Source organism: Motacilla alba, chromosome 1A (assembly GCF_015832195.1).
Source record: "Motacilla alba alba isolate MOTALB_02 chromosome 1A, Motacilla_alba_V1.0_pri, whole genome shotgun sequence".
Classification (NCBI taxonomy): domain Eukaryota; kingdom Metazoa; phylum Chordata; class Aves; order Passeriformes; family Motacillidae; genus Motacilla; species Motacilla alba.
In genome coordinates this window covers 71,654,936-71,669,978 of record NC_052031.1, presented here as the reverse complement: position 1 = coordinate 71,669,978, position 15,043 = coordinate 71,654,936, and the positions used below count along the sequence as shown (strand labels likewise).

The window sequence follows — 15,043 nt, the reverse complement described above, 5'->3', positions numbered from 1 at the left end:
ACAATGGCTGAGGGAAAGAGTGGGGAAAGGGAAAGGAAGAATAACAGGGTGTGGGAGGAGATGTGTCTCTGACCTGGATCTGTTGCTGAAGAAGGTTAATTTTGTGCTGCTGCTGCAGAAGCTGCTGCTGTTGTCTTGCAATCTGTGAAGAAATTGCACAGAAGAAACATGAGATATGGATCACCATTCCCGGAGTCCATCCACAGGAAGCTTTGACCCTGCTTAGCCCTTTAAACCTCTCCTGTGAGCTAAGAAACCCCGAGGGCAGGGGCAGCAGCCTGGAATCTGCTGCTGAAGCAAGGGGCACGGGACTGTTCAGGAACAATTCCTTGCTAACACCAGTGAGAAAGGGACTCTTATGGAAAATGCCGTGCTGCACACAAGACAAGGACCTGTGCAAAAATCTTACTGAAATGGCACTGCCAAAATTCCCCAGGAGAGAGAACAACACCAGCAGAGAAACCAAAAAACAGTGGAGGAAGGGAGAAAAAGCAAAAAAGTAGGATGGCCAGAAATACTCTTCTGTTTGGCATTAGCTGCTCAAAATTTTTTTTAAAAATGGCCATCTGACACCACGGAGCAAGGCTCTTAGTGTACTGGTTTAATGCAGAAACAGGCACAAAGAGACTGGAACTGAGCTTGGAAAAACCCCTGGCTCTCCAATGTGTGTATGAGCTGCAGGGAGCTGAGGGGGCAGGCGAGGCTCAGCAGGAGCCTGGTTTCTGGAGGTGCACACAGTCCCAGCGCTGCTCGCCAGGAGGACTTCCACCCCAAAAGGCTGCAAGTGCTGCTGGGGACACATCTGGCACCCCGGGAAGGGAAAAAGCAGACATTCCAGAATGGAGTTAAGAGTTCCAAAGGCTGAAGGGAGATAAACCATTCTTGAACTTGAACAGCAAATCTGAAAAACTTTCATTGGAGTTGTCACAAAAGCCCTGCTGCCATGAGCAGCCAGTGCAGCAGTACAACATTACCAAGAGCTCTGCCCTTCCCCTGTGTCGTGTGTACACATCTCAGGCTCAGCTGGAACTTACACACACTAACTGGGGGAAATGTGCTGCTTTCTCCCCCTTAGGTAGCTGCTTTTCTTTCTATTATTGGACTGTTTGCATGAGAAACACTCACTCATAGTTAGCTCCGCATCTAACAGATGACATTAATGTTTTCCTTCCGGAGCCTTTCTTTAAGAAAGGAAAATAATTTATTTCACTACATTTTTTTCAGAGTTTGGATATTTTCATTTCTGCAGAATGCAGAAGTATACACAATTTCTTCAATTAAAAGAAATCCTAGTTATCCTAATATCTTACTGCCTTTTTCTACTGTCTTCATTTCCTTTTTCACTTTCAAAGTCCTGTGGCACCAGTGACCTCAGGAAGCAGGGTAAAGGGAAGAGCTCCTACAGGATGCCTCCTTGTGAAAGAATCTTGCCAATTCCACCTTCACTCCTTCCTGTCCCTTTGCTGTTCTAACAGCAGCAGGATACAAACTCTGCAGCTCAGGGTAAGTCATTTCTGTTCTCCCCATGTGGGATTTCAGGTCCCAAACTCCCTTTGTTTGAGATAAGGTTTTGAAATAATTAAAACCAGGGAAAACTAAGGCTTAAACATCTGAAGGTAGCAGCAATGGCTTAGAAATCTTAAGACTTGCTTAAGTACAATAGCAACACTGAATTTGACAACTATGACAGATTTCAAAGAATTTTGTGAGTTTAAAACTCACAGAGCTGCAATTTTGTGATAAAATTTTAAACTAGATATCTAAATATTCTCTGCTCGTGTTCAAGTACAAGAGCAGACATTAATTTCTGTTAAAATCTGCAGAGTGAAATCTGTGAGAGAAGTTATATTTTTGCCTAAAATGTTGAGTGTCCATGTGTGCTCACTGGGAGCGATCACGTGTGAAAACCATGCCTGCATTTCCAGTGAAGGGCACACTTGCAAGAACTAAAAATCAAGACTCTCAAGTGTAGAAGAAAAAAAGCCACACTTGTTCACTGACTTTATGTTCATCTCTGCTTTTTCCCACAGCTGGCAAAACCCAACCTCTCCATTTCTCACATTACAATCCAAGAGGTGCATTTTGCTCTTTTTGTACCTGTTCAGTGTTTGTGAATTAAAGCTGTTTTGGGGGATTATTCAGGAGGGCTGGATTTGCCTGTTTATTTACAGACAATTAAAAAACCTTAACAGTATTGAAGAACTGCAGCATATTCTGAGTTGCAAGGGGGAGCCATCCAGTCCAGCTCCTGAACGAAGAGCTGAACCCACAGCTTGGCACTGCTGGCAGCAGGCTCTGAACAGCTCCAAGATGGATATATCACAAATTAAATCATTCTCCTGATATATTTTCATTCAAACTTTTTCACCTTGGAGAGCAAACAGAAAAGATTCTGGGTGGAGAGCAACTTTTAGGGTGGGAAGGGTCAAAGCTGAACTGCTGGAAATCCCTTCCAGCGAGTGCCTGAGGCTGAGGCACTGTGACAGCCACTCACCTGCTCCTGCTGCTGCTTGGCCAGCTCCATTTGCTGGCGTTGCTTCTCGATCTGAGAGGCAGCCAGCTTCTTCTGCTCGTCGTGAGCTGCCAGCAGCTGCTCCCTCAGGCTGGTCAGCTGGTTGATCATGCCCATGAGCTGCCTCTCCTTCTCAGCCAGGCTTTCTGGAGTCCCTGGGCATCACACGGTGGGGGAGAAAGGGAAAAAAGGGGGGGAGGAGAAGAGAGAACATTTAGAGGGATGCAGCTCTTTATTCTGCAGCTCTGCTGTAAGCAAAGTTTCAGGAGAAGCAAAGAGCAGCAGCATATTGCAATGTGCTGCTCCCCTGCAGGAAAATGAGCCGTGCAGGGTAAATCTGTGCACAGGCTCTCATCTGGTGTCCCCCTTCAGTGCCTCTTTGCCCTTTCATCTGTTTTCCACCCCCTCTCTGTCACGTTAACAAAGTGAAATAATACTGCCTATTTTGAGGAAGTTTTAAGTTTTACACACTGGGGAGCAAACAATCAACCCTTCCAGGTTTGTGAGACAACAACAGTTATGGCAGAACCTCAGGAAGAAGAGGCAGCTTCTGTAGGGTCAAAGCACTGATGGAGGGTAAGCATTAACATCCCTCAATAACCCGTTATATCATCTGCACCCCTGATTAGGATTCAATTATACAGAACTTAAATATCAGTACTCCTATTGCTGTTGCTGCCACCAAGGTGCAATTTAAAAGGAAAAAGTCTTTTATAAACATATCCAAAATGGGAGCTGAACACAACCCAGCATCCCTCTCATCTGTACTGCTGTTAGATGGTTTTTTATAGTGGAGTTCAGCAGACACTGACAGAGGAACTCACTACCTCACTTCCACAGCCGTGCTGAAGAAAGTATTTTTCTACCCAGAAGGACAGTGGTTATAAGGGAAGGGAAGAAAAAATTCCAAGAAAAATCAAAAGCTATGACTCATACACAACAAAAAGAAAAAAAAAGAAAAAAAGAAAAAGCACTTTTAATATACATAGGATCATTTGACTGTGAATTTAAGACCTGAAAATATGTGTAGCAGCTAATCCACAGATATCCCCAATACCACCACACCCTCTCACATGAGTCACAGCCTATGAAAACCGTTCTAAAAAGCCTTTAGGAAAGGATTAAGGCTATCAGTGTCAATGCCTCCTCTGAAAATAGCCTGCTTTTGGGACTACCCTGCCATACAAACCCCTTTCAAACACAGGAAGCATTCTTCTGCCAATGTCACCAGTGCTCTCCAAGTGAAAAAAAAAAAAAAAAGAGGAAAAAAAAAAGGAAAAAGAAAAAAAATTGGCGACTACAGCAAGCATGTTTCTAGCCAACTATCAGTCAGACATGGAAAAGAGCTACTGGTAATAGCTCATTTAGCCTACCCCCCTGCCAGTGCAGGAATGTGCCCTGCAATATTTAATACAGCTTGCTAGATTGGATTGAAATGTCTGCAATGGTGAATCAGCTGCTCTTGCTCTGACAGGCGGTGCCACAGCCTTTGAGGGGGCACTGCAAGGGCTCTTTGCTTCATAGTTAGCTTAATTTACTATTTTTTTTTTGGTTACTTACACCTAATTTCAATGATGTGATCCCAAGCAACATCCCATTAGCCACATTAGACAAGCACAAGCACTTAAATCCATTTGTAGACAGCCATGTGCAAGTGGAAAACCACGAAGAACCACCAGGAAAAATATGACAGAAGAAATGTAACTGAATTGTTTTTCATTAGGGTTCCAGAAACTTCTGTGAAAATATTCTCACCACAGAACAAACAACTACAGCAGAATATTCTCAGACAGAGCCTCCAGAAAAACTGTGGTACAAGCTGGAAACTTGAGAAACACACTGAAACAGAAAGCACAGGACTTCAAACCTGCTCTGCTACAAGCTGTGAGAGAGAATGGAAGCCAGCGCTAAAACACGATCACGGCTGGAGAAAACACTTCTGACTCTGAGGTTTCCTTCCAACACTGCACACAGAGAGCTGCCACAAGTCATGCATTTGCCACCTGGCCGTGGAATGCATCACAAGTGTCTATTGCCACTCTAGCACTCTCTATTTGTTTTCCCCCAGGAGGAAGGTGCAGTGTTCCCAACACAGAGGAACTGTTCTAGGAGCTGCCCTGCCCTCCCTGTCCTCGTGGGTTTACCATGAAGCTCCTCTGAAGAAGACTGCCATGCACTGCTACTGCCACTGAAACTCCTGAACACAAGATACTCTGTGTTTATTAATTTATTCAGCTGATATTTTATTCCTAACTTTTACTCAGGGGTGGACGCAAGCACGAGAGGGAGGGGAAGAAGGTCCTAGAGAGAGAGGGAACACACAGGATTGCCTCAGCAATATTTTCAGCAGATATTTTATTCCTAACTTTATCCAGCAGATATTTTACTCCTAATTTTTACTGCGGGGTGGATGCAAGCACAAGAGAGGGGAAGAAGGTCCCACAGAGAGAAGGAACACACAGGATTGCCTCAGCCCTCGAGTGAGGGTAAGCAGAAAGAAATCACTGTCAAACACACCAACACACAGCACAGCTCCTCAGCACTCCTGCTTCATCCTGGATTTTCAGCTCCTACAGCAGCTTTCAGCTGGGAATCAAAAAGCCCTTTGTAAAGTTAAATTAATCCCCATCTTTAAGTTAATCTGAAAGGTGGAAAAATGTTTCCACATGTGCAAACTGACAGGCAGAGAGCTCACGGCTCCCAAGAGAGGCACAACAGCCGTGCGGCTCTCCAGCCCCGTGTGCCCAGGCTCGGGCTGGGCTCCCGGGCAGGGAGAGAGCTCCAGGAGCCACTGACCTGAGCAGGGACAGGACATCCCCACCAGCCTGGCTGGCACAGAGCAGCAAAACCCCTCCCCAGCAGGGACAGGGATATCCCCACTAACCTGCCTGGCTGGCACAGAGCAGCAAAACCCCTCCCCAGCAGGGACAGGGACAAGACATCCCCACCAGCCTGGCTGGCACAGAGCAGCAAAACCCCTCCCCAGCAGGGACAGGGCAGCCTCAGCTGAGCCCCAAGAACAAAGAGCAGCCTGCAGCTCCTGAGCCAGAGGGACAGGGATGTGCTGGAAGAGGGGCAGGGGAGGCCACAGGCACCAGCAGAGAGAGGGCTGGAGCACCCCTCTTGGCAGAAAGGCTCAGCCTGGAGAAAAGAAAGCTCCAGAGACACCTTCCAGCACCTGAAAGGGGCTGATAAAGGTGGGGACAAACCTTTTAGTAGGGCCTGCTGTGACAGGGCAGGAGGCAAAGGTTTTAGACTAAAAGAGGGTCAGTTTAGCTCGGATTTAAGGAAGCAATTGCTTACAGTGAAGGTGGTGAAGCACTGAAATGGGTTGCCCAGAGAGGTGGTGGATACCCCATCCTCAGAAATTTTCAATTTTCAGGGCTTTGAACAGCCTGGTGCAGTGAAAGGTGCCCCTGCCCACTGCAGGGAGACCTTCCAACCCAAAGCATGACTCTGTGAGCTCAGAGCAAGCTGCCAGTGCAGACACCAAAACACACTGCAGCCACGCAGCCAGGGACAAATTGACTCAGCCTCTTCATTATTATTCCATTTTTAAAGACAATCTGAAATGCCCACAAGGGGTGTTTTATATCCTACTTACTAAGTACAATGCATAATTCCTGGGGTTTATACAGCTGGAGTGAAAGTAGTCTGACAAAAGGCAGACTTCTTGCATTACATTTCTCGAGCTATTTCAGTTTGCTAATAAACCAAAAGGGAAAATTTATCAGCATCAGCTTTATAAAAATCTTCTCCTGGAGAATACTTCCTGGAAAACATGGCTTAGTAGGTGCTTTTTTATTCACAGGACTAAGCCATCCTTCCAGTAACTGGAATAGTACTTAATGATAATTTCAATTCTTTGAGGTAATAACTCCTTGCAAAGTAAGTACTTGGACAGCCGTACTCTCAAGTGAGCTGCAGAAAACCAGAGGCAAGAAGAAAGATCAGCTCTGTGGCTGTAATGAGAGATGGTGAGCTCTGGGCAGCTTCCCCTTGTCTTACTCACACCTCCGTGGAAGCTGCACTGATGATGAATCAGAGTTTGGACGTATCTTGCAGGTAACTGGTGGATTGCAAATGTGTGAAAATGAAAATAAAAAAGGGAAGTACTTGAATCTTGAGGTCTTGATAATAATGTGAATTGTTTGCATTTAGTTTAAGTTTGGTATTTTTATGTTAGCCTTACTACCCAGCACACCTTTTCTGTAATTACCTCCCTTGCAATGGTCAACTGAAGTGCCATTTCACAGCTGCCCTGGCCAAGCATGTACTGCTCTGCAGAGCACACAAAGGCCAAAGCATGGACAGTGTCATTTATCTAATGGTGAGGTGAGGCCATCAGTGGGCTCACTCCACAAGTACATCCAGCTCCAGGAGTTTTTCCTGGTATATCAAAACCACTGCAGAGTTAAGAGCTCCAGTTGGTTTTGTACCTTTTCTAGATGCTGTGGGCTGGGGGTAAACAAGGACAGTGGCTTCTTTTTGTCCTACCCTCACTATTTTCTCTGTGTTAACCTGCAGGATCTAAACCTGTATCATGGGGTGCAGTGTCTTGGCAGCCAAGGGATTTCCAATAAAGGACTCTGTAGCTCACAGGGCAGAACATGTCAGTGTTTTAATCAACTAAGCCAACAAATGAAGACAGTTGCTCAAGTCAGGAGTTAATGAACTATCCACACGGCTGCTGACCCTGCTAGAGCTTGGGAGGGGCTGCAAAGCCCTGTCCCCACCTGCAGCTGCTTGCTTGCTGAACGGCCTGGGGGCTGCTCCAAGCAGCACGGGGCTGGGAATGGGGCTGGGAAGGGCTCCGGAGGGGCTGGGAATGGTGCTGGGGCTGGGAAGGGCTCCGGAGGGGCTGGGAATGGTGCTGGGGCTGGGAAGGGCTCTGGAGGGGCTGGGAATGGTGCTGGAGGTGGCCCTGACACCTCACAGTGCTCCCACCCCAGCCAGGCAGCAGAGCTGACAGAAAACCCCAAGTGTCCCTCACTGCAGGGCACAGCCTGACAGCAAGCCAGAGCACTCCAGAAATTCTGAGTGAGAGCCTGGAAACAATGCCTGCCTCGAGAACGGCTCTGGATTACCCTCAGAGCCACGACAAGCAGATATGGCACATTTCACGTCTAACAAAGCCTTTAGGGCCACCTGCCCTTCAGGAGATTGCTGTGGGCGCTCTCTGTGCTCCATCACTGCAAGGGCAGAACGTGGATTTTCCTCAGCTGAGGGAAACAACTCGGGCAAAGGACCATCAAGGCGCACACTGCAGGCTGGTAGCTGCATAAAGAACCGAGAAAAGATGCTTTCCAGATGTGCCAGCCTGTCCTCTATCTCCATGAACAGGCACTCAGGAAAAGCCCTGTGTTTGTGGGTGCGACACCCACAGCAGATGGCAATAAAAGAAGGCTCAAATTAGTGGCATTCTGTATCACCAAAGCAAAACTTCATCTCAGATCAACACCACCCATAATAGTGTTTCAGTAGTAGAAGAAATTTGCTCAAATGTGAAATAAACTATTACACATTCTTAGTTCTGATTCACAGTCTCAGACTGGCAGTGACAGTAACATTTTAATAAACATTAGAATGAAGACACCAATATGACCAAATGACACACTCAAAGTGAGAAAACGAACAGGAGAAACCTTGGCACACCCACCCAAAACACAACCAAAGCAAAGAAAAAAGGCAGAGAAACTGCTTTTGCCATCAAAACAGTAAATACTTTATAATAATTTATTAGGCAGAATGAGAATGTAAATGAGGAGTTGGGAAAGCCAATATTTTCTTTAACAGGCATTTTAAGCTTTTGCTGCAAACGTGCAGGCAGTGAGAGTGTGTGCTCCCAGCCAGCCTGGGGATGTGCATGCCACAGGGGCAGGGTGTCCCCAAGCCCTCTGTCCCCTCCCCACAAACTGCTGGGGATGGCCCCAGCCAGGGATGCTCTGAGCCCCCTCACCCACCCAGGCAGGGAAATCTACCTGCCCAGGCAGGTTACTAGCACAGAGCCTGCCTCAGCAGCTTTTGAACTGTCAGGATCTGTCTTTCAAAGGGAAATCAAAGAAAACAATGCGCAAGCACAAAGCCTGGAAGACATAATAATATTGTATTATGTTCCTATCATTAACTGTGCTCACAAAAGGGAAAAAAAGCCTCCTGTATCTACAAAGTTTTCTACGGGGGAAAAACTCATTAAATGGAAATAAGAATATTTTGAAGCGCTCTGTAGTCGAATAATGCTAAGATGTATAATAATAATTAGAGCATGCAGTATAAAGCCTTTTTTAATTTCAAAGCACTACCTAATTGATCTTCTTAAAGACTGTTTGCAGGTAGAAGGGTGATGGCATGCATTATGTTTTTCAAGAGCAAACTAAGGCACGAAGTTTTTAGCAACTCACTGAAAGTCATTCTGCACTTTATGTGGTGTAGGAGGTTTTATTGCTGGCCTCGATGAAGTCACCAGCAGAACTATTTCAGCAAGGCCAAGAATTTCCCCACTGACTTTTAACAGTAATACACGTTAAATAGATAATTAAGTCTGTGTTTGACCCAGTTGGAGACTAGGTAGGGTTTCAGCCGAGGGGACCCTTCTGAATGAAGCAATTCTTGATGTCATCCAGCTCACAGAGCCCTGCCACAGCACAGCCTCCGTGTGACTTTGATGTAGCAGCCTGAGACAAGGTCCGAGCTGCAGCCCATCCATCAGCTAAAGACTGAGTCACCTCCGAGCACTTCCTGCTACGCTGTGCTTTCTCTGTAGGCTTTTTCAGCCAGCAAAGGTCACAGTTTTGATACAGAAGTGAAGGTTTTTCTGACTGAACAGTCTATTAACCAAGCCATCCTCAGAAGAGTAACATCCCACTAGTCCTAACTGTGACAAATCCAAAGAGTAAATAAAATTATCAGCAGTTTATGAAATAACTATCTTTTCTAGAGGGTTTTCTGAGAGTACATTTCCTCCAGAGTATCATTCTCATCCCAACTATTTCTCCCCCACTCCTCACCCCAGTTTTAACCTTGGCATTTTAGAAATCTAAACCAAACAATACTTTGCTTAGTAAGGAAACCAGGAAAGTAAAACAGACAGGCCACCCAGTCTACTTTAAAGCAAACTAATCTGTGTCATGCTCTCCCAAAATATAAACCTAAAATTCTGTGTACAACATGAATGCACAGGGGAGTACTCCCATTGGTGCTGCTGCCATCTCCTGCAGTCACACTTGAGCAATGGGAGCTGATGCTTCCTTCAGCAAAAGCAGGCTGAACAGATCTGCCTGGCTGAGGTGAGCTCAGAGGTTGACATCCTGTTCCCCCGTTTCTGAACAGCAGTGTGAAATGCTTGTGGCCAAGCAGTGCACTGCACTGTAAACTGTAAACTGTGCACTTGCTGGGGTGCGTGGGTGTGGGTCTGTGCTGGGAGCTCGTGCTGACTGCCCTGAAGCTCCCCTAGCCAGTGCTGCAGAGAGTTTACTGTGGACTAGAGCAGAGCTTCTCAGGCCACCACGTCCTGGGGCTGGCAGGACAAAACCATCTGAAAGCTGGCATTTCTTATTAAGTATTTAAGCCACCTTTGGTACACAGTGACTGCCATCTTACAGCTACCCACCCTGCAAAATTCAATTATTTCACCATATTGCTAGGGCGAGTCAGTGCAATGAAAGAAAACTGACTGCTTTTTACTTGGCAAGCCACAGGCACCAGAAACAGAAACAAGGAGAGAAAAAGTGCTCAATTCAAACTGATTTGCCTGTACCTACAGATTTATGTAATGAATCTTCTCTGACAAGTCAAAGTCCATTTTAGGACAGCGAGATACAAGGAAGGTATTTATTTCAGCAGACAGACATTCCTAATCTTTTCTGATTTTAGAGCAAGGTGAAGAATGAGTAAAACCAAATGATGAGCAATTACCCTCTTTTGCCATTACTAGCCTCAAGAACTCATACTCTGTGGGGAAATGAAGCTCAGCAGCCTGCTCTGTCCCAAACCAGCCCTTTGGTGCTTGGCAAGGCTGGAAAGAGGCTGTCTCTGAGCACTCCTTATTTGCTCTCAGGAAAAAGTTCTGGTCCAGCAGAGCACAAACAAAGCTCGGTATTCAGCCAGGTTAGCAACTCATTGTCCAGGTTACAAAAGGAATAGTCAACTTTGCTGGTTCTGAGACTGTTTCTCAGAGGCTACTCATTGTTTTACTGTCTGGACAACAAGCTAGAACTAGGCTAGGAAAATAGCATTTGCTGCTGGAAATTTATGCAGCAGCAGGAAAAAAGAGTAAAAAGTGTGTGTGTATTTGCTTTGTTTTGACAAACTGGCAGCTGTAGCTCAGTGACATTCAGCTCTATCAGCACAACTTTCAGGTAATTTTAGAACCATGAAGCACAGCTTTAGGACTCTTTTGTCAACCAACTCTCTGAACAATTTTTAAATAAAGTGCTTTGGCCCCCATATGTTCAAACAAAGTCATCAGCATTTACTACCTCAACTAGCTCAATTTTATTCTATTCTCTCTGTCAATAATCACATATTAAAATTAAAACTGACTTTTTGAGACCAAATTAAGTACCTTTATGTACAACAATCCGGAACAACCTGAATTACTTGCTTTGCCATAAAATAACATTTTTAGATGCTTTAAAAAAGATTCCTCCACACACACAACCCTCAACTAACCTCCCATTCTAGGTCAAACAGGAGCAGCTCCACGCAGTCCCAGCCTCTCCCTCAGGCTTTCTTCTGGCCTGAAGAAGTTCTGTGTTGGTGAGGCTCAGCCAGCCCTGGCTGCTCCCCTGCAGCCTGAGGGCACCACGCTGCCTTGTCACCAACCTGCCACATTTCCTCCAGAAACCTGGGATTCCCTGGGCAGGATCCCACGCACCCAGCACTTCTGGAATGTTAACAAAGGACTTCAGCTCTATTTGCAATTTGCTGCTATTCAACCCCTCAAAAAAGTGAACACAGAGAAGAAGACACCAAGTAGGTTGCAACAAATACTGAATTTATCGCGGTTAAAAGCTGACAATCCAACGTACCTCCTTCACTTATGACTCTCACCCTCCTTGTCTTGCCACTCCACTTACAGTACTACTCACAGAAAAAATAATGCAGAACATCCAGAGCTGACACAAGTTTGCAAACATTTCTGAACCATTAATTTGCAAATGCAAAATTCACGCATCTCCTGGGGATCTGTGCTGTATTAGTCAAAGGTTTAAACCCAGCGCGTTCCCCATGAATAATCTTTCTCCCTTTCCCCCTCCTTCTTCCTGTCCACATGTAAATGCAGAATTTCTTGTCTTTAGTTTACAGATTATGTGATCCCAAGTGTCACTCACTGGATTACTGCACATAACCTGAGCACCACCCGAAGCTTACTTGTCTTCAACTTGTGCAGCATTACTTAAATGGAATTATCCCTCACAATCCATACACGAATCTGCACAGCTCACTTATCTCAAGATTCTGTGTGTCACCTAGCAGATTATCCCTTTTAATCCATACATTGAATCTACATAACATATGTCTTTAATTCAGGGGCTCTGATGAGCTATAGTATCGCTGACTGGATTATTTCTCTTTAGCCATTATTGGCAGCCCTAAAAGCGTTCTCTGCCTACTCTCCCGTGCCCCATCTCCCGAGCAGAAGCACAGTCTGCAGCAAACCCAGCTCCACGTCACATCAAAGCCAGGCTGACAGCACCTGCACTGACACTGCCTGGGATCTGGAACCAGCCTCCCACGCGAACCGACGTCCGAGCTATCGCGAGCTGCACGGCAGGGCTGCTCGGCTGATCTCGCTTCCCATTACTTCCACAAATCTGTGCTTGCTCCAGCACAGCCTCCAGAGGCACCCAGACTGCAGTGGGCACAGTGAAGAGCTGATTTCAGCCCAAGGACAATCCCTTTCACAGGGAGTGCAGAGGATGCTGCACCTGAGCTGTTTACAAACCGACCTGCACAACACAAAAGGACTTTCAAACCACAACAAAAATACATCAGACTCAGACCTGCCCCGTCTCTCTTGAGAGATCTGGGCACAATCACTGTTAACAATGCCTTCCACAGCAAACCAGCTCACAAAGATTGGAAACAGAAGCCTGTTTAACCTTTTGTTCCACACACCTATTCAAAATTAGCTAAGTGGGGAACATAAAAAATATGCCTTACTGTGCCTTGCCAAGTTTCAGCAGAGAGATGGACAAGATTAGCAGCAAGGCTTTGTGCACAACAAGGAAGTTTTAAGAAGAGTTCTCATCGTGGGTAAGGCTGCCTCACTCACCCCAGTGTGAGCAAGGCTGGACAACCCACGATGCACCTGAGGCCCAGCACCAGTGAAAGAGAAGCTTCATTTTATAATTTAATCAATAAGATAATTTTATATACAGGAATGATCACTGATAATTAAGGAATAGATCTGTTTTTGATACCTTTTCCCGGTAACGCTGGGTACAGCACCTACTTTCCCCCTGCAATGCACAGCTCACAAGGCAGTTACGCTGACAGCAGGAAAGGGGATGATTTTCCTTCCTGTGCACCATCAGTGTGAGACCTGAAGATCTCTCTGCTCCACTGAATCCAATAAAATGCATTATCCAAGAATAATCCAGAGGCCTTTTGAGGCCTGGTTTTGAATAGGATGGATATAAGTAAGTTTGAACAGGCTTTAACCAAGTCAACGCACAGTTCTACAGCTTCACTTTAAAATACTTCTATTAAACAGCACGTTTTGTAGGTTTTGTTACGTAGCAACTTGTTTTGAGCAGAGTAAAAATTCCATGGATATCAAAACAGAATTTCTTAAGAAATCTCTAGCGTTCAACCTGTAATTTAGCCCCAGACTATCTCTCTGAACAAAGACAGATATTTGAGTTACAATTTCTACGGACATGAAAGGTTCTAGGCTTTGCCCTGTTTTCAGAGCATTCCCTTGCAGTACCTTTGGGTCCAGCTGTGGAATAAAACAATCCATTTCCCTTCCAATTAGTCACTGGATAGATATAGACCCTTCTAAGTGCGATCTTCACGTCTGCAGCTGCCTCTCTGCAGATACTCAGCGATGGCTCTTCTGTTTTATGGGTGTGCAGATGAAAAGAGGGGCTTTAAACAGCAGCCAAAGGTGACAAAGCAAGCAAGAGAAACAACTGAGTACAGAACACGGGAGCCTGGTCACTGCCAACCATTCACCAATTTCCCTGTCTTCAATAAAATATCACTGCTTTCTAGCTTAAAAGAAATCACGCTAATGGGAAATCAAGTCTTCCTCTTCATCTCCCTTTCTTTAATCTCTCCCAGGTAATAAAACTCAGTGGTAATGACACAGACTTGGGCATTAACAATATGTAGCCTGGTGCTGAGGCTTTTTGCACATGATGTACTAAAACTCCCCCAGACCTAATGAAAAACACAATGAAATTTTGAACAGTTAAATGGAAAAAACTACTCAGCGTGCAAGACAGTTGGGCAGCACAGCTCCTAGTGCTGTCCACGGTCCAGGGTGTATTAAACACAAGACAGTGCTTAAATGGGGGTTTCCAAATATCACTAACAGAGAAATGAGGGGAGGAAAAAACGCAGCTGCCGGGCCAAGTACAGAGAAAGAAGTTAATTAAAAAATCACTGGAACTGGAAAACTTTGTAACTACAGAATGACAAAACCATTTTGCAGCACGATATATGTGTGTTTGTACACGTGTGTGCGGGTACAGAGCAGCTCAACTTGCACACCTTTCCTGCTGCCTCCCTAAATATAGCTGCAATACAGCTGAGCCATTGTTTGTTGGCTGCTCAGGGCTGATGGTGCCATGAAAACCACATTCCTGGGCACTAAATAATCAGCCTGCCTGACCCCCCAAGAATCTGTAAGTCAAATTCATTTACCCCCAGAGGGCAATGCTCTATTGTATCCTCCCTCCTTTCCAGCCACCTAGGAACAATGGACAATAATTGCAACTGTCACGGCAGTCAGTAGGAAAAATAAACCAGTGCCTGTTTTCACAGCTTACTGCCAAACTTGATCCAAACACCTAATAACCATGCCCCCAACCACAGAACCACAGTCGCACTAAAAAGCCTCAGATGTGAGCCTTTTGAACAGAGCTACAGAACAATAACTCGACTTGTGTTCAAAATATAAAGCTAAAAACCAAAAATTAAAGCAAAGAAAAGTCTTCTTTGAGGCTGTGCTGTTGCTCCCCATCCTTTCCCCCAGGCATGACTGAAAGGACTGTTGAATTTCTCTGGTGGTAGCATATAGCTGGCTGCTGCTGCTTTCAAGTTTAGCCTGTGAAAGGGAAAAAGAGGAAGGCAGAAAAAAGATTGCCCTCCAAATGAAAAAGATCACAGGCAGTGGGAACAGACCACCTTCTCAGCGCACAGCACTCCTCAGAGCAGCTCTACAGAGTGCAAAGGCACTGCAGAATCACTGGGAGTCCTCCTAAAGGTTCCAGTGTGTCAAGAATTAAAGAGGCTCCACACACTGTGCAAGACCTGCTGAAATGCACACCCAAAAGTGGCTATCAAAGATGTCTCCTCATA

The 15,043-nt window shown here is 45.5% G+C and overlaps 1 protein-coding gene across 13 annotated transcripts in view; it reads right to left on the bottom strand.

Annotated features, from left to right (window-relative positions):
* The window catches only part of SOX5 (SRY-box transcription factor 5), a 281,758-nt gene that overhangs the window by 138,971 nt on the left and 127,744 nt on the right, over nt 1-15,043 (bottom strand). For all 13 annotated transcript variants that reach the window (XM_038155101.1, XM_038155100.1, XM_038155099.1 and 10 more), the window contains 2 exons: nt 2,495-2,667; nt 74-142 (listed from right to left, as the gene is read on the bottom strand). In XM_038155101.1, the coding sequence (XP_038011029.1) occupies nt 74-142; nt 2,495-2,667 (242 nt within the window). The remainder of the gene's footprint in view (nt 1-73; nt 143-2,494; nt 2,668-15,043) is intronic.